This window comes from Coturnix japonica, chromosome 37, assembly GCF_054131305.1.
Source record: "Coturnix japonica strain WE chromosome 37, WE-NBRP24, whole genome shotgun sequence".
NCBI classification, from domain to species: Eukaryota; Metazoa; Chordata; class Aves; order Galliformes; family Phasianidae; genus Coturnix; species Coturnix japonica.
This window is the reverse complement of record NC_140699.1, coordinates 1034645-1054475: the sequence shown is the minus strand read 5'-3', so window position 1 is coordinate 1054475 and position 19831 is coordinate 1034645. Positions and strand designations below refer to the sequence as shown.

The following is a 19831-nucleotide window of genomic DNA, read 5'->3' as shown; positions in this document are numbered from 1 at the left end:
TCATCTGTATTAACATCTCTTCATTGGGGCCATTTGAACTGTAACGTGTCAGATTCCACTGTGCCACCCTGTCAGCCCTCTACATCTTCTTCACTTGGCATTGGCAATCCTGGACTGTCTCTAGTAAAAGAAATAAAAGATTCTACCTCTCAGCACGATGATGATAACATCGCAACAACTAGTGGCTTCTCCTGTAGAGCATCTGAGAAAGGTAATTTTCATATTTTTTTTAGGCTTTAGTGTAATTTTTACATCATGTGAAATACTTTGCATCCATTCATATTCCTCATCAACTTAGTAAATAAGTGAATGTCAACTTTGGAAGTGAGAATTGCATTTTATTTTTAGTGTTTTAGAAGTATTTGTTTCAGTCAACGTTTTAATGTAACTGTGTTCAGAAGTGCATTATGAGACCTTGGTATTACAAAAAAAATCAGTTCTGATTTACCCACTCTCAGCTAGTTGTATGTAAATATTGAACTGGGATGGTAGCAAGTGAAAGTGAATTGCTTTAGCTCAACAACTAGGTTTATTGCTTAGAAGGAAAAGCTACTGTCCAACAGACAGCTAGTGAGTAACTACAGGTGACAAATGGCAATGCAGGTTGTTTTGTTGTGTTTCACAAAGAGCAGATAAAGGAACTATTCTCACTGTGCAAGTTTTGAGCTGCTTTTCTGGCCTTTCTTGAAAGAAGGCTTCAGCTGTCAGTGCTGCCGTGTTTTATGCTGAGTTCACTAAGGAATGATTTTTGTATTAAAGAGCTTAGGTCAGTGTGATCCTTAATAACGGGAGTTCTTTTTGTCCTCGAGGCTTTTATATCCAGTGTTTGTCTTTTTGGCAGATATCGCAGTTTCAAAAAATAACTCAGCACCACTGCTCTGGTCCGCAGAAGCTGAAAGATCTCATTCCCTCACCCAACATTCTGCGTCTAGTTCAAAGAAACCTGCATTCAATTTATCTGCTTTTGGAGCTCTCTCTCCTGTAAGTACTGCACAGTATTTGTTTTAATCATTTGAAATGCATACCCATTTTACTGACCAGTTACCATGCTATGTTTCTATAGACGCTTGGAAACACTTCTGTCTTTAAGACAAGCCAGCTTGGAGACTCTCCATTTTACCCTGGAAAGACCACTTATGGTGGAAGGGCTGCAGCTGCAAGGCAGACAAAAGTGCGAGCTGCTCCTTATCAGGTAAGAGAAAATCAGTGTGGTAAGAAATTGTGGTTGAAATATTAAAGTAGCACTGTAGCTTTGAGAGGGGAGCCAAGAATGTGGCAGCAGCTCCTATTCTTCCCTCTTTGCCTACAAGAGCAGAAGTTTAAATGGCAATTGTTATTCAAATTATTTTAATGGTTATTATGTAAGTATTTGTTGGAATGAAGGAGAATGACTGTTAAAGCTAGATGTTTGTAGTTGGGATTTCCTCTGTTAAGTCTTTAAAAATATTCCATTTGAGTGCTGTTGTATACCTCTAACTGTATCACGTTAAAATAACGTCATGCAATTAGAACAATGACAGCACAACACTGAAAACTTGTGCTTATAGTAGCAAAAGCTGCAGTGGTCAGACCTGTCTGATATTTATCTGTAGAAATTACACAATCATATCTATGCTCATGCTATGAATAAATTGTATGAGGCTGTTTGCTCTTTACTGTATCTAGAATTAGCATTACAGATCCTTTGTTCTAATACTGAGAGGAGCATGCAGGACTAAATGCCAATCTCGAGGTGAACAGTAGTATTCTTTTTTCTTTTAATGTTTCGCACTGTTCTTGAAAAGAGTTATTTGCCCATAAGAGTTCTTGGTGTTCTGAAATGAAGCTGTAAATGAATGCTGACAACTCTTAATAGCTAGAGTGCAAGTTTCTGATGTATGGGAAACCTTGAAAACTTGTTTTTAAAACTTCCTGAAAGCTGGGAGCCCTCTATGATCAGTTATTTAAACTTTTTGCAGTGTAACTGTAGGTTATACTGAAAATAGGAACCAAAATATTAGGCTTTTAAAGGAGACAGTAGCTTACTTATTCCTGTATGCTGTGGATTACAGCAACATACTGAGGAGAGTCCAGAAGGCCACCAAGGTGATGAGGGGTTTGGAACACCTCTCTTGTGGGAAGAGGCTGAGAGAGCCGGGCCTGTTTAGGGAGATCTCATCAGTGTCTGTAAATCCTTGAAGAGCGGATGCCAAAAGGGTGAAGCACTGGTCTCTTTTCAGTGTTGCCTAGTGCTGGGACAGGAGTCATTGGGCACAAACTGGAACACTGGAGGTTCCATGTAGATACCAGGAAGCACTTCTGTGCTGTGCAGGTGATGGAACATTGATACAGGCTATTCAGAGGCTGTCGAGTCTCTTCCTTGGAGGTCTCCCTAAGATGTCTGGATGCAGGCAAGAGAGAAGTAGAACTAAAAACTCCTGGTTGCGGTTATATATACTGATTTAAAGATGGTATTGTACCATCATGAAACTCCTGAGGTCTGTGTTGTTAGTGAAAGCGCTGTCTGGATCACAAGCCTTTGCTTCAGTTCAGTTTTCCTAATTACTGCTTCAGAGACACCGGCAGTCATAACATCTTCCATCTTTACTTTCTACACATATGGGCTTCTTGTTTTTGTTTTATCCCGTGTGCAAGATGTATTGGAGACCCAGTTAAACTGCTATAACTCAGAATGTTTTTTCATTGTCTTGAGCTCCCAGCGAATGCGTTTTTCTCTGTCATCGGAGAATATTGGTTATATTGTTCGTGTAGCCTGGGGCCATAAAATACACGTGTGTTTAACTCAAAATTGAACAGCATGACAATTACAATGTTGTTTTTTCAGACACCAGTAAGGCAAATGAAAGCTAAACAAGCAAACGTGCAATCCTATGGTGTGACGAGTTCCATAGCACGGCGCATCCTGCAGTCACTAGAGAAGATGTCAAGTCCTCTGGCAGTAAGCAGCACTCCTTTTAATATATTAGTAAAACTTAGTAGATGTGCCAGTAAAGAATGAAAGTCTTCCCTATGTTGAGCCCTGTTTAATTTATTGCATTATTTTTTCCACAGGATGCTAAAAGAATTCCATCTTCTGTTACCAGTCCACTGTCTTCTGTAAGTTGACCACCAAACCTATTGCATGAAACCCTCTCTCAGGGAAAAAAAACAACTCTAATATTTGGGCGTTCTTTTTTTCTCTTAGCCTGTGGACAGAAGCGTGCTGTGTATCACGGGCTTCCATTCCCCACGAAAACAGGTAAGAACCAGGAACGTCTTAAGCTGAGAAATTGTCTTTGCTTCAGTGCTATCACAAGAAATTTCACAAACCTCGGTGGCAATGTATGCATGAGTACAAGTTAATGTTAGCATTACAGTTATAAATTCATGTCTTGGTTGTGTAGCTAAAAAGTGCCATTCTGCCTGCACTAAATGAAGAGCTGTGAAGATTACTCAGGTTAAACATTTATGTGATCTTTGTGTGGTGGTGTCTTGATATGTCAAATGAAGAAACAACTTTCCTTGAGTGCATAAAGTGGTTTTGTCTTGTTCTGCATCTTGGAGTGAAGCTGTGTGTTAAAATTCCTGTTTAGGAAAGCTTGATCTTAAAGAAATTATCACAGATAGCAAAGTAATGATTGAGTGGTCATACAGATTTTGTGCAGGCTTCTGTGTTGATTCAAGCACTGAAAAAGAATACTTTTGTTTACTATCACCATCCAGATAACGAGAAAGAAAACTGTTAATTTCTGTCCTTTATACAATCCCTTGATCGGTGTATAATTAAGTTTACAATCACTTCAGAGTTTCCAAACATCTGAGACTTCCTGCACCTTCTTTTTGTCGTGTGCTAAATTGCAAGATTATTGAAAATAAAGTACAGCTTGTTACCCAATTAACTGCAAGCAAATCTGGTGTGAATTCTCAGTCAAACTGTAGAACCACACCTGTGATAAGGCATTAAGAAAGATCTGCCAAATTTGCAACAGGGAGCTTGAAGTTGTCAGGCAGTAAACGAATGTTGCACACAGCTGTCACTGGGTAAAAGGAGATAGACTGTCTGTTCACAATACTAGGATTCATAATATTTGGCAGGAGAAGGGTGGCCCGTGATGAAAACAATTATTTGTGAAGGACATGGCTCTCCGTTTTCCTGCTGAAGTGAGCGTGTGGTTGACAGAGCTCTTGTACGCTCAGGCAAAACTTTTGCAGTGGGTAGCAGTGATGTATGTGGCATTTCACTTATTTCAAGGATCTGCACCAGACAGAATAGCTCTTGGTGTACTGAACAGCTAACTGGGCAATACTTTGAACAGGGAAGTTAAAGTACTTTAAATCTATTTAGTACAAATCTAAAATGTTAGATGACATATTAGTGAATGAGATTAATTTAATATTATTTGACAACATTTTTTACTTTTTGCTCTACTGTTTGTTTGGCTCTGTAGGAGGAAAATCTATGTAGTATGTAGCTCAGAAGGCCCTATCAGTTGCTTAATGCTTTGAATGATAAATCAATGGGTTAAGCTAGTAAAAACTATCACAGTGTAGGCAGAGGAAGAGAGGGGAGTATTGTAGGAACATGAGTTATTTTGGTTATGGTAGTGTGAATTGTTTTGTCTATGAAACTAAGTGCCAAAGTTTGAAATGAGATTTAGTCAAGCTTTGGCTACTTCTATGTAGCTTCTGTGTAGCTTTCTGGACTTGATCTCTGGTTTTCTGGTGATTTCCCTCTGTGAGTTGAATGCATTTAGAGTTGAGTTCCAAGACTAATAGGATGTTTATAGTTCTGTAAATGTTTTCATCCATAAATACTGCAGTTAGTTTTGGTGCATGAAAGAATAAATTGATTATCGCTTCCCTTTCTAAGATGGAATCTCAGCATCCACCTGTTCAAAGAGTGGTGACACCAAAGGCAATCTCTCTGTCAGGAGTTCTGGCCCGTTATGTCAAGCCATCTCTGACTCCATCTGCTGATTGTAGCAAAATTCACCAGAGAGTAGATACAAAGCACAAAGTAAGTAAATTTTGCAGCCCTTACCTGCCTGGAATGTTTCTGACCAATTCCTATACCGAGATGTTCTTTCTTTGCAGAGTGTACTGCTAGTACATTTGGGATATGCATTAAAACTGTGGGAACTACTGAGAAATAGGTTGAGTTTTTCTGGATTAAATTACATTTTTGGAATGATTAAGTGGCTTGTGGTTGTTTCACAATGTAATGATGTACTGTAGGATCAGGTTGTTTTCAGTGAAAGAATATTAAAAGACAGAAGCGACATTTTCCTTTTGTATCCTCCTGTACACAAAGTTTTCTTTATGTTTTTCTTTCTGAAAAACCACCGCATTCCCAGTATTGGTCTGAGTGTAAAAATGGCCCGGTGTTAAATCTGTGGACCTTATAGGGAAGAGATGAAAGTGGACGGTCATTTCTGATTAATTACTGCTTTGAAACCTCTCAATCTCTGTATCATTTAGCCAGCATAATCTTTCTTTAGAAGAGTTCTAAAAAAGAGCATAGCTGGAACTGCTTGGGTTTTTTTGGGGAGGGAAGGTTGTACTGTTCTGTTTTGTTCTTTGATAAATGATATAACTGAAGCCCTTTTTAAGGGTCGGTAAACTAGCACTAGCTTTATTAACAACTTGATTTGATTCCCTACCATGCAATATATTATCGTTATATTTTGTTTAATTATGTTCTTTGGTAGAGAGTTTGACAGATGTGGTTAACTGTTCTGTCAGTTCATCCTCGATGCAAAGAGAAGCAGCAGTACTTGTTTTAGCCCCCAAATGTAGCTGAGCTGTACCTAGAATACTGAATTAGGGAACGAGATTTATTAGCTAGAGGTGTATTTAGTGGTATAAATTAAAAAGCTAGCAAACAAAAATACAAAAAAAAATACGAGTCATTGTCTTTACTTTGCATATAGTATATATCTTCAGCTAAATCTTGAAATAATTTGCAGGAAATGAAAGAGAAGAGTTTGCCTTTAGAACAGCGTGTAGAACCATCTGAAAGGTATGACAGATCTATTAATTTAAGACTAACTTGTATGAAGAAAACTGTCTCCTTTGTCACTATGTTCTGCCTGTATGTCTCTTAGAAAACGCAGTAACAGTTCTCAGTAATGGGAACAAGAATTCTGTATTTTGAGAGCTGTAAAGTCTAAATCACATTTGAAGATCAATATAAGTTTGAAAAAAAATTTGTTTTTAAGATTGGAAGGAAGATAAACAAGAAGAAAATTAGATTATCAGTGATGTATCAGAAATGATTTCTTTCCCATGTCTATATCCTTAGTAGGATAGGAAGATTGGAAACAAGGTATGTCATTGTAGTGGAAATGCTAAGTCACAGCCTGAAGCAGTGACTGAGCACCTGATGGGGGAGGCAGGGCCAACCCAGGTGAGCTCAGGTACCTGCAGTGCACCTCAGTGACCAGAAGGAGTGTGGAGCCAGACCTTATTTAAGGGTTGGCAGTGGAGGTGAGGGTATCTTGCTGGAGATCCCTGCCTGCCTGAGGCCTTCCAAGGGCAAGCAGCTTTTTTACTTTGTTTCTACATCCATGGCTGCTGCATTTGGGATTATCTTCACTTTCTGTAGCCTAGAACTTAGCTACCCTGCTGTCATTGCTGTGTTTTCCATTGCACTGTAGCATTACAGTTACGATGCTGTATCTGCAGAAAGAGTATTTGCTATTGGAGGCCTTTTTTTCTTTAGGAAGTAAAGACAGTTTAGTTTTCACTTCAATGAAGTCTACAATGTAAGAAATTTCACTTTGGCAGATATTCTGTAGTTTATCAGTTTACTTATTGGCAATGGAACCATTTATCCATCTTGATATTCTCTGGAGTAAGACCTATTAGTTTTAGTTAGGATGAGAACCCGGAGCTTTACAGAACCTTTTGAGGCCAAGTGCCAGCTTGTTCCTAAAACGAAGTTCTCAGGGAGTTAACAGTTGTAATTGTCCAGAGGAGATTGATCTGTGCTATACTGCTTACTTGGTTTAGGTAGGTAGGATGAGTTCTCCAGATGACGTCAATAGCTTTCCTTTCTGGACTAATAGTTTGTTCTGTAAAGCTTGACTGAAGGCACTTTGCACTCTAAGGTTACCTTTTAGGGTGTGGATTTTTCTCTTCAAACAACAGTAACAGGGCTCTATTCATCTGCCAAGCAATTCCAGTGTGGCCTGGGGCATTCTTTGGCTCATAATAAAAAACAAAATGAAACAACCAACAAAACAACACCTCAACGCTTTGATTTGGCATTTAAAAGTATGACTTCACAGCAGCTGCCTTGTCAGGGGTGTGAGAGGTTGGCTTTAAGGTTTTGGTCTTAATGAAAAGAGGCGTTCAGTTTGACTTGTGGTTTCATTCCAAACAGCTCTGAATCGTCTTTTGTTGAAATCCATTCTACTCCTCCATGTAGAGATTCAGAATACATACTGCATTTTATTTTGTACGCAATGTTTATTGCACTATTGCAATGTTGCAGTGTCTTACTTTTTGTCCATAGAGTAGATAAGCTGGCATACTGGTTAAACTATTTTCAACTTACAAAGGGCTATTTGTTCTTTAAACTTGCCTGGTTGTGGGATGGATTTACTTGAAGCCTGACAAATGTCTTTGCCCCTTGAAGCTGATACGTGTTAAGAGAAAGAGGGAAACAGACTATTATATGCAGGCTATAGTTGTCTGTACAAATATCTATTTTGACATAAGACTTTTTTCAGAATTCTGATTGACTGACAGTTTGGTTTAGAGAAAAGCCTGAGCTTTATGGCCTTAGGGATCTGGCTTCCCCTCAACAGTTACAGTGCTAATCAAGCTGCTTTCAAGTGTCTGACAAGTTTAGACTGATTCTTTTCCTCAGTCTTCCAGAAACTGGACCGGGTATCTTCCAATGTCAACTAATAGATTACTTTAACAACTGATGGGATAAGCATTGATATAATGATTTATTTTTTTTTCCCAGGGATATTTCATTTTGTTGCCACAGTACTTCTGATGTTATTTCTTATTTCACTTCTGGTTTGGGGTACGTTTTCTTCTCTTAACCACTTGCATTGGGAAATCTTTCTGGTTTTGATCTAGGCTTTCATAATAAACAGAGAAATGCCTTTGTATGCATTACAAAAGGGATTTTTCATGAGTTGTTCTTTTTATATCCTTGCAGAGTTAATGTTTATCACAGAACTGGAGAACCAGTCCACGTCTGGGCTAATTAAAAGAAACATTAGAAATTATCAATATGAATCAGCTGTTCTATTTCAGGTCTTCTGGCTTAGTCATTATTTCCATATGGATGTTGCAACTTTATGTATGTCATTTTCCTTCCTGTTCTTTTTTAAAACTTGATTTTCTATATAGCAGTAATTGTATTTACCGGCATTTAGGAACTTTTGAAGCAGCTTAACTGTTTCTTCTGATTCTGATGAAGAGGTTTCATTTCAAGGACTAATGATGGCTACAATAGCTCAAAAAGAAATTGACAATTTTTTCTTATTTTTCTTTCCTTTTTTTTTTTTTTTTAAACCCCATCACATGTGTTGTTATTCAGTGCTAGCAATTCGACCTACCCCAAATTCAGTACTCCTGCATCCAATGGTCTGTCTTCAGGAGTAAGTGGTGTTGGCAAGATGAGAAGGGTAAGAGGAGTGCACTACGTGTCAAAGTCTGGACAAGAACAGGTAGGTGACTCTTGTATTGATTGTTGTCTTTGAGATGACTGAAGTATATCAGTTTTATTGCCTCATAGTAAATGATAAGAATGCAGCCTTAGGATTTTTTCTTGTGGGTTTCAGAGCAAACTCGTATTTACTTACTCTGAACCTTGCTTATGAAGTTCTGAATTGGTAGTTCTGCTACGCTGGAGATTCCTCGTACTAGGAAGTTTCCCACTAGCAGTTAAATGAATGAATCCTAAGAGTAGGAATGTTTTGGTGGAGGTTTGTATGGTTTCTATAATGCAGCGATACTTGAAACAAGTGTCAAGTATGTAAACAAAGTTTATTGAATTTATTTTTTCCTGTTTAAGTCTTGTACGGGCCAGGAGTCCAAAAGAGAATTAGAAAATGGTGTTCTGCATGTCTGCTAATGATGACTTAGGATTGCTGATACTTACTGAACTTGTAGTGAAAGGTTTTTTTTCCTGTTTTAAGGGGAAAAGATCTATTTTATCAAACTGTAGCCACAAATATTCAAGATTATTTTTCTGATTGGATGTTATCTGAGCTGCCTATGACTGTATCTTTAGTGTCAGTCTTTATGTTGGTCTTTTAGCTGATGCAATATAAAGAAATCATAAACAATGGAGTATGTTTATGTAATTCAAATAAAATAGTGATGCAGATAAAAATAGCTAAGTTCCATTAACTTTTCAGACCATAATAGTGAAACACTTGTAAGTCGTAGGATACGCTTGAATGTCTGTAGTACCAATTTATCCCTCTGCTTAGTCATTCATTTCTATTTAGATCTTGGTGCTTCTGTGCAGCCTGTGATTAGATTGGCAGTTCTCATTTAAACCCTAACTCATTCAGTCTTGGTTATCAAATAGCTTAAAAGGCAAGAACAAACGCTGTTGTTTTTAAGATGTACTGATATATGATTTGCATCCTTACATGTGGTATAGGCTGGATTTACCAGAGTAAATGTTCTTTCATCTGTAGTTTTCTTTGTAGGTATTTTGTGTTTTGCTGTGTGGGTTCAGTACACAATACTTTAAATGTTATATTTGTTCCAAATTCGTTGTTGTAGCGAATCAGAGCGGAGCAGGATGAGAAAGTAGCATGTTTTGTAAAAGAGAAAAATTTTACTTTACAACTCTAGGAAGTGGAGGAACCGGTACTCCCAAAAATATCCCTACCCATCAGTACTGCATCTCTGGCTCCATTCAACTTTAGTTTTCTGACTAGCAGTACTGTCTCATCGTCACCAAGCACTGTTTCAACATCAGTGATGAACAAGGTGAATCTATGTTGTATGCTATAAATGCTTTCCTGTATGAGTCTGTATCTGCTCTTTTGCAAGTTAACTTCTGTGGTGCTCATGAAATTAACTGGTGTTAGTTCATACTGAGTTGAGTAAGTCAGAGCTGTATTGCAGTTTGGAGAGAAAAATGCAGTTTTTTGATTGTCAGTCTTAGACTTGCAAATGTCTGGTTTGGTTTTGGAACTGTGGCAGAAAATGAAGTTGCATCAGCTTCTTTTGCATTTAAGAAATCAGATGAGAAAAAGGACGAAACTCCTGCAGCAAAGAGAGGGTTCTCTTTTGGTAACGTGGAGTCGGCTTCTGCCTCGCAGTTTGTTTTGGGAAGGACAGAAGAGAAACAGGATTCTGTCAGTTCTGCTCCTCCGTTACTGTTTGGGAAGAAAGTTGAGAATGAAGAGTCAAAGGCACAACCTGTCTTTTCCGTTGGGCAGCCTGAATGTACCAAAGAAGAAAGCACAGCAAAACCTATGTTCAACTTCAGCTTTGTTAAACCATCGGAGAAAGAAACTGAGCAGGCAAAGCCAACTTTTTCATTTGGGGCCCAAGCCAATACTTCAGGTAAGCAGAATATCTTTTGTCTTCAGTTGTCTAAGTCCCTCAGATGGTACCTCTGAAGTCATAAGTTACAGAATCTGTAGGAGTTGCTGGGTTCATGTACTGGAGCTTTAGAAAAAGCTTAATTACTCTGTGCAGTGTGATTTGTGTTCCAGTTGTTGACGTATAGACAATTAGTAGAATTCCTGTTTTGATTTCAGTGAGTTTTAAGACTAGGTTTAGACAAAAAATATATACATATTGTCACACATTAAGGAACCTGTATTGCATCCCACATGAGCATGGATGGTTTGTATGGTTTCTGTGCTAGCAGCATAGTTGGTGGTACAGTCTTTAGCGTGGTGACAGAGGCCTCATGCGATGGTTTTCATAGTGAAAGGGGATGTGAGGAGGTGTCTCATTCATGTGTTCTTGCAGCTGTGCTGCTGCAATTTACTGCCATGAAGGTGTGGAAATTGCTTAATAGGTACTACACAGTTTTGTGCATCTTTAACCTTCTGAAAGAGCGTGCTGAAAGATTTTAGTAACAATTGCCATGTGGAAGAATTCTGATTCTGATTTCATGACTTATCAGCCATGGTTTGCAGAACAGCGTTCATTACTCACTTCTACTAACTTTGGAAGTTATAAGGGAAGGAACAGAGAGAATAAAAGCAACGCATGGGGTTATGGTTCTTATGATTGAGTTGAAGTTCTGGAGTTTGATTTAACCATGGAAATTTGATGAAACACCTTGTGTAAAAATGAGATTTTAACGAGCCTTCTTCAGCACAGTAGAGAGTCCCTTAAAAGTGGCATAGATGAAAAGGGTCCGTAACTTCTGGAAAAACAGCAGTGGGAAATCAAGAACAGGGTCAGGTGTAATAATGAGAGAGCAGAAGCTTAGGGAAAGCTGAAGAACTGCATACTTTAAAAGATAACTTTAAATGTAAAATTGCACTCAGTACTTTGTGACAGTTCTGTAACAGGGGGCTGTTCTCTGTGGCTCCCAAAAGCAGGTCTTGAAAGTACTGAATTACAGTGAGCTTAAGCCAAAAGAGTGAGGCTGCAGGATGATGGGCTTAGCCAGCTTTAGGGCTGTAGGCACAGGGCTGTAATTTCAGGAGAGGCTACAAAAGCAGCTGTACCACTGTGGGTTGTTTTTTTTTTGCTGTGTTATTTAGCAAACTACAGAAGTGTTGCAGGTAATGCATGTTGTTCTTCTCAGAGCATCTGAAGAATAGTTTTGTTTGAGGAGCTGAGATGTACTGGTTCATTCTGGTTCCAGTTGTTATAGCCAGTGCTTGGTGTCCGTAACTACTAAAGCCTAGAACTGTGGTGGTGTCATCATTCTTCACAATTCTCCCATTCCTTTAATTGCACATGGCAGCGATCAGTGTATTAAACCTGGATTTTATGTAATCCACAGTAGCTGGATAATAGTTGAGACATCGTCCAGCATTTCTCCTTGTACAGTGGCTGGAACAGGGTCTCTCTGTTGCGCTTGGTTTGCCGTCTTGCAGCGTTTTATGTTCTGTTCTCCCTCTCAGATCAAGGAGCAGCAAAGCCATCCTTCAGCTTCTTGAGCTCTAGTTCCTCCAGCGCAGCCGTACCTGCCACTTCAGCCAACAGCAGCAGCCTGTTTGGCAGCGTCACTTCTTCCTCCAACCCTGCACCAGTTCCCACTCCCTTTGTGTTTGGGCAAGCCAGCAACACTGTGAGCAGCACCGCTTTTGGCAATTCTGCAGAATCTACAGCATCTCAGTCATTTGGCTTCTCTCAAGAAAACAAACCCACCACCACATCTTCCACCACTGGTGCAGCAGTTAATCCATTTGTCTTCGGTTCAGGAGCCAACAGTAGCAATGCAGCAAGTTCTGGCTTTACCTTTGGAGCCACGGCCACATCGAGTTCAACAGGTACATTTAAGCAGGTGCTTTTGTTTTTGCTCTTAGATCACAAAAGTGGAGCAGGGAAAGAGTGTTTCCTGGAGAACAGGTAGGGAAAATGCGTGGAAATTGAGAAAAGTAGTGAATATTTACATCCAACAATATATAAACAGTGCTAATGCTTGGGGCTCAGGTCAAGTTTTGAGGCAGTCTGGGAAATACAGTTTAGGGATCAACTGGCTGTGGTGATATTTTGTGCATTGGATAATCCTTTACTGGCTTTCATTTGCATAGGAACTTGTCATTGTGAGAATGAATTTCCCTCTTCTCAGTATCCATCCAGTGCTGAAGGTTAAAAGTTAGTTTTAACTTGAATTTTTCTCTCCCATACCTAAAACTCTTCAAGCGTTGTAAATAACATCAAGATTTGTACTATCCACCCTTCACAAGTGTATATTACAAACACAGTATTGATATATGCAGCTGCTGCTTTGTAAAGCGTGACTTCTAATGAGCACGATAGCCAGTCCTTCATTTTCTTGGTCTTCATAATCTTCAAATCTTCATAAAAGTACTGGAATGCCTTTTAGTCCGTCTTAACTTCTGTTTTCCTTCCTGGAAAAACAATCAGCCATTCCGAGTTACGTTGCAGCAGTTGGTATTTTTATGTTGCGTGACGTCTGCTTAAATTGCATTTAGATTAATAGCGCTATTTAGAAGGTCTCTTTTTGCTCAGCAGAAATGTGTATGTTTGAAGTCACAGCTCAGTCCTGTATTTTTTTCTCATTATTTCTGCTGGCCATGCAGAACCAAAGCAGCTAATTGAATGAGCTTGTTTGCTATTATATGGAGAGACAGAATTATTCTGGTAGCTCAGTTAGGTCCCTGCAAGCCTGATGTGGTCTCCAGAAATTGATAATTGTAAACATTTGGATGAGGAAGGGGTGCAGTTGCTTATGAGAGGAAAGATTGGTGTTCTCCTCATTCTAGTAGATCAGGAGCTGTGTTTTGAACGCTTAAAATAATACAAATAAGTGAGTGAGTGTTCTTTACCCGTGGTATAAATAATCTTAGTAATACAAATCAGCCTGTGCTATTTGTGGGAGCCTGCTTCTAGAGCCTGAATGGCTAACAGTAATTTGAGTCTAGACAACCCGTGTTTGAGGTGTGCGTTGTCTGACTCCTTTAAGTATGCTGTTTTTCATGTAACTTACAAGAAAAGGTAGGATTCCTATCATGAATGAGGTGCTGTTTGTTGTTTTACCTACTTGGCTGCAAACATAAAGCTCTGTAACAAACAAAACAACTCAGCACATACTGAAATTTCTCTTCTTTTCCTTTAGGGTCATCCTCTACATTTGTCTTTGGGTCTGGGTCTTCAGCGCCTGCTGCTGGACCAGCATTTGGTGCCAGTCAGCTACCAGCATTTGGCCAGAGCCAGGGCCCTGGCCAGCCAAATGCTCCCAGCTTTGGATCTTTGTCAACATCACTGTTTTCATCTGGCTCTCAGCCTGCGCCTCCTGCCTTCGGCTCTGTGACAAGCAGTACTGTGTTTGGACAGCAATCGAGCCAACAGCCAGGTTTTGGCTCCGGCGCCTCCAATGCTGGTGAGTGTTGACCATCCTTTTCGTTTCAGGTCTCAAAGAGAGCTTGGTTAGTCAGTGAGTTGGTTTCCATGAAGTGCAGCTGAAGTTTAGTGAATGAAATTACTTCTGCCTTTTGTACATACTCTACTGTAAGAATTGCCCTCCATAGAGGGAGTAGACACAGGGTTAAGTATTTTGCATCTGATTCCTTACTGCCGGAGAGGTACACTACCTTCACCAATAGGTTGTACATTGTTGTATATTGTGTGCATGCAGCCATAGACTAATGGCAGTACAGGTAGCAGCAGATAGTTCCTTAGCAATTTGCCAGCAGTCTAAAAATCTCTTTATGATGCTCTACTGAAACAATTGATGTTGTCTAGGTGTTGTTCCTGTTGTAACTTAGCATTTCTGGTAAACCTCCCTCCCACCCCAAGCTGTGCCGCCTTGAGCAAGGTCTAAGCAATGTATGTTAGAGGTGGTGGGAGGAAGGAGGGGAGGACTTTCCTGGAAAGAACAAACTCAAATTTCAACTTTCTTATTCCCTTCTCCTTCTACCCTGTCTTTCTCAGGTCCCGTATTCCAGTTTGGGAGTAGTACTTCTAATTTCAACTTCACGAGTAACCCAGAAGTATTTACTTTTGGTGCAAATCCTCCTGCACCGGCAGCATCAGTACAACCTTCCGGCTCTTCAGGATTTTCATTCAGCCAACCTGCAACGTTTACAGTGGGGTAAGAGACCAAATCAGATTTTCACTTGAGCTTTTGGTACTATCTGTGGAGCGCAGGCAGCCTCTACTGATGTTAAATTGTGAGGTGCTCAGATGTACTTCGGAATTTATGTCTAAGGACAGCATCTCTCCTCGCTCTGTTAGTGTGACTGGCTAAGTAGGCAACGATGGCTTTATAGCAGCACAGCTCTCAGAAATATCATGCAGCCATGAGAAGTGTTCTTGAAAAATAAGATCTGAATTGAGCTGTTACGCTGCTGCTTACCTGCTGAATGAGAGAGATTTCATTGCTTTTGGTTTCTGGAACTCTCTTCCCGTTCATCATACGTTGTCTGTTGCCAGCTGCTGAGCAGTGAGCAGCCAGATGATAAAACAGTTGTTCTGGAATATCTGCTCAGTGCTGCTACTGAACTGTCAGCTAACAGTAGGGAACGTCAGCTGGGTTTAGACCGTCGTGAGACAGGTTAGTTTTACCCTACTGATGATGTGTCGTTGCGCTAACTCTGCGTTGTCCTAACTCTGTGCTACCGGTTTCTATTCATAGGACTAATGGAAAAAATATTTTCTCTGCCTCCGGATCTTCAGTTCCCGGTCGGAAGATAAAGACTGCAATTAGACGTAAAAAGTAATCGGCAGATTGGTAAAGCAACTTTCAAAGCAGCTGCTGCCCTGCATTGTTCAGTTGTTGGGATCGTACCTCGTGCTGGGTTAGCTGAAGTCAGATCTGCCTAAAGAAATATAAAACTTTGCTGCCCTTTCCTTCTCTCTCTGGTGTAGTTCATTTTGTAACAACTAGAGTTGGCAACAGCACCGTTCTCAAGCAAAACTATTTTAGAATCCAGCAAGTTACTTCTTTCACTGACTTGGCATGGTTCGGCTATAGAGATGAATATAGCCCGCACAGTGAATGGCTTGTACAATACCTCTTCATCTGCACCACTATGTGCGTTCATCCTGTGCAGCAGGAGGAGAACAGCTGGGAGCTGGAGGTGCTGCAGGCCCAGCTGGAGGGCGAGCGGCTCCACTGCCAGGAGCTGCAGCGCCGCTGGGCTGCCGAGAGATGTGAACTGCAGAAGGCGGCAGAGCGGGAGCGGCAGCTGCTGACCGACCAACTGCGCTGTGCCTGGGAGAAGCAGCAGGCCCAGGAAGAGCAGCAGCTGAAGGAGTGGGTGCAGCGGCAGCGGGCGACGGGGACCCGTCAGCTGCTGCTCTGGAAGGAGGCCGAGCTGCGCGCGACAAAGGAGCTGCTGCAGCGTGATTGCGATGCAGCCCTGCGCCAGGCTCGGGAGCTGCAGCAGCAGCTGGCCAAGGTGCTGAGGAACCCCCCCAGCAGCGAGGCGGCCCATGCCCAGCTGCAGGACGTCCTCAGCAAGCTGCGCTGGGAGACGGATGGTGAGCAGCCCACCTGCATCCGCCACCTCCAGCATCAGCTGGAGCTGGAGAGGAGGCTCTTCACCTATTACATCGTGGGGAGCTGGGCAGACGTGCTCCGTAACGCAATGTCCTGCTCCCAGGAAAAAGAGGGAGCTCTGCACTGCCACCGTGCAGAGCAGGGCTCCAGTCGACTTGCCGTGAAGGATGCTCATGTCCAGGTGAGATGACACACTGAGAGAGTGGGGATTGTTCAGCCTGGGGAGGGGAGGCTCTGGAGAAACCACAGAGCGGCCCTCCAGTGCCTGAAGGAGAACTGGGGAAAGCTGGAGATGTACTGGTTGTAAGGGAGGGTAGTGATACAACAAAGGACAATGCCCTGAAAGTAGAAGAGGGGAGATCTGGATGAGATATAAGAAGACAGGACACCATGAGGGGGCAGAGGCGCTGGCACAGGCTGCCCAGAGAGGCTGTGGTTGCCACACGCCTGGCAGTGCCCCAGGCCAGGCTGGACGCACCTTTGGGCAACCTGACCTAGTGGAAGTTGTCCCTGCCCTTGGCATGGGCTTGGAACGGGAGAGTCTTGAAGGCCCCTTCCTACAGAAACCATTCTGTTATTCTATGATTTTCTGGTTCTAGGTGCCAGAGACAGCCAAGGAAGACCTGGGGCTCCCGGGCAGCCGGCCCTCTCCCCGCCGGGGCCCGGCACAGCCCCCCACCTGCCCTGCGCAGCGGGAGGAGAAGAGGCAGGAGCTGAAGGCACTGCAGGCCCAGCTGGAGGGCGAGCGGCTCCGCTCCCAGGAGCTGCAGCGCCGCTGCGCTGCTGAGAGACGTGAGCGGCAGGAGGCGGCAGAGCGGGAGCGGCAGCTGCTGGCCGACAAACTGCGCTCCAAGTGGGAGCGGGTGCGGGTGTCAAAGCTGCAGCGCCTGCAGGAGCAGAGCCTGAGGCAGTGGCAAGCAGAGATCTGCCAACTGCTGCAGGAGAAGGAGGCCCAGCTGCACCAGATGCAGGAGCTGCTGCAGAAGCGGCGCAACAACACCATCCGCCAGGCATGGCAAATGCAGCGGCAACTGGCGGAGGCGCTGCTGAGGAGCGACAGCAGCAGAGCGGACCGCAGAATGCAGCAGGAAGTCCAGCGGCAGCTCTGCTGGAAGTCCCGTGCAGAGCAGGCCATGGAGAGCAAGCGCCTCCAGTGTGAGCTGCAGGAGCAGAGAAGACGCTTCCTGCAGTACATCCTGGAGCACGTGGAGGGGCAGCCACGCGTCTTCTTCAACAGGGCCAGGGCCTGCCATCGGGCTGTAGCAGAGGTGGGTGTTCAGGCTACAGAGCAACAAGAGGCCTGCCCACCTGAGCGCAGGGAGCAGCAGGAGCAGAACACCCATCTGCTGAGTAAGCTGAAGGAGCTGCAGAGACGGTGCAGCCTCCTTGAAGAGAAGAGCAGAAGCTCTCAGCAGATGTGGGAGGAGGTGGAGTGGCTCAAGGACAAGATGCGTACACTCTGCCTCCGTACCCAGCAGCTGCTGGAAATAGTCCAGCAGCTCAAGGAGGCCTCTTCCACATCCAAAGAGGCCACAGAGAAGGCAGAGGACATCAACCAGCTGCAGGGACAGCATCTGGAAAAGGAGAATGAGATGGCCAAGGAAGACCCGGGGTTCCCAGGCAGCACAAGCAGCAAGCTGCTGGAGCAGTGCAGCTACCTCCAACAAGCCCTGAGCAACCTGGAGAGTCACTGCCAGGCCCTGAAGGCCCAGAACCACCTGCTGAGAGACCTCCAGCAGGCTGACATCAAGCTTGGAGCGCTCAGCAAGCGTCTGGAGGAAAAATGCACACAGCTCCAGGAGATGGGGAAAAAGCTGAGGCCACACAGAAATCCCAAACAGGAATGCCCCAATCCCCAGGAAAAGCCGGGGGAGTCAAAAGAGTGGCCAGTGGCAGTCTGCATCTACATTTTCGCAGACCATCACCACCAAAACGAAGATTCTTAGCTCGTCACAGCTACAAAATCCTTATGAGGGCCCTAATGAGGACCCAGAAAACGAGCTTCCACTGACAGCTGGACAATACGTTTACATCTGTGGAGACATGGATGAGGATGGCTGGTTTCTGGGAGAGCTGACGGACGGCACAAGAGGACTGGTCCCTTCCAATCTGGTGGAAGAAGTTTCAGACGATGACCTGGATATCACCGTGCCTCAAGGGCTTCGTGATCTCCTGCTGGATACCGATGATGAAGAGAGACCAGGCAGCAGGAGCAGGGGCAGAAAGTGATGGTCACCATCCAGAAATCTGTGTCCGTGTGTTGGCTCAGCCTGGGGGACGCCAAGATTCCTCTCCATAAGACAGCAACATCCCATCAACATTCCACCTTTCTGGATGAAGGCTACCTCATGCTCCACTTGATGTTCAAGTGGAGTGTGGTCCATCAGCAGGAAGGCCTTAAAAATTCATCCCTTGTAAGACTGAGAATTTATTACATTGGACTTTAATAAAACAACAAAAAACAACAAAAAACACCAAAAACACCAAAACAATTTTAAAAAATTTATATATTATATGTTATTTATATATTATATATATTATAATATATGATTATATAATATATATTATAATATACATTATATACATTATATACATAATATATATAATATAATAAATACAATGATAAATAATATTATATTATATATATTATAATATTAAAAAAATACTAATAAAAATAACCAAACCCAAAAAGTGTGTCCAGTCTTCTTGTTTTTAGACAGTCTGCTTTTGTAAAGGTACAAGGAAAGGTAGAGGCTGAGGAAAGCCTCCAAAGTCTTTCTCAAGCGCTCTACCTACAAGTATTAGAATGAAGAGAGAAAGGAATCATCACTGCTTGCCTCTGTTCTTTGGGACACCTTAAGCACCTTGGAAGGCCGCACTTCCTGAGCCCTACAGACAGTCTGTCCCAAAGCAGCTGTTTGATCATTTCCATTGGGTGACAATGCATAGTGCTTGCATCGTCTGCGGGCACGGACTCAGATGCAAATCCACATCCTTAACTGTAGGTCCGTACATCCTTTATGTACATGTTCCAGCTCCCCCTTGAAATTTTCTTTCTGTCCCTACATGTCAGCAGAGCACTTAGCAAGACTCCTTCACGTCTAGACACCAACTGCCCATACAAGTGCGTGTGATAATGCACGCGGCTGCGGCCAGCACTCTGTGTAAAGAGAAACTGTCAGAGAGCTGCACATCAGGGAGGGGTTTCTTGGTCTCAGCCTCTGCTTGCTTTTCTGGCTGGCTGTGAGGGACGCTCACGACCAGGTGAGATGGCACACAGAGGGCGTGGATCTCTGGGAGACAGGAGAGTTACATTCCTTGGAGCCAGATGTGCGTTCTTCATTCTCGAGTGTTGAAATCTCTTCTGGTGACAAAGCTGGTGAGACTCAGACAGAGGGATGCCGGTGGATGAGAAGGCCAAAAAGACAGCAAGAGCTGGAACAGTACCTGTGGGAGATGCTGATGAGCATGGACTTGATCAGCCTGGTTCTCCAGGGAAGGTTTTGGAGAAGGCAAGGGGCAAGAGATGGGAGCGCAGGGAGACAGCGAGATGCTCTCAGCCAGCATTTGTGTGCCGGGGACAGAAAAGCCACTGGCACTGGAGTTTCTTGCTTGCTTGCAGGAGACTCAAGCTTTGTGGAGGTGGCCATGTATTTCAGCAGGGAGGAGCAGGCGCAGTGAGTGCTCTGCCGAGATGTCATGCCGTAG

General features: G+C 43.0%; 2 protein-coding genes across 2 annotated transcripts; both read left to right on the top strand.

Moving 5' to 3' along the window:
* Positions 1 to 741: 741 nt before the first annotated feature.
* On the top strand, positions 742 to 15471 carry LOC146754853 (nuclear pore complex protein Nup153-like). The gene is made up of 14 exons (XM_085526479.1): positions 742 to 766; positions 842 to 981; positions 1064 to 1192; positions 2825 to 2938; positions 3052 to 3096; positions 3185 to 3238; positions 4850 to 4996; positions 5946 to 5998; positions 8540 to 8669; positions 10200 to 10530; positions 12057 to 12425; positions 13739 to 14002; positions 14554 to 14713; positions 15257 to 15471. The coding sequence occupies exons 1-14, from the start codon at positions 742 to 744 to the stop codon at positions 15339 to 15341; spliced, it is 2046 nt and encodes a 681-aa protein (XP_085382605.1). The 3' UTR covers positions 15342 to 15471.
* A 136-nt stretch (positions 15472 to 15607) lies between these two features.
* Positions 15608 to 18607, top strand: LOC146754852 (uncharacterized). The gene is made up of 2 exons (XM_085526698.1): positions 15608 to 16304; positions 16723 to 18607. The coding sequence occupies exons 1-2, from the start codon at positions 15654 to 15656 to the stop codon at positions 18067 to 18069; spliced, it is 1998 nt and encodes a 665-aa protein (XP_085382824.1). The 5' UTR covers positions 15608 to 15653; the 3' UTR covers positions 18070 to 18607.
* Positions 18608 to 19831: the final 1224 nt, after the last annotated feature.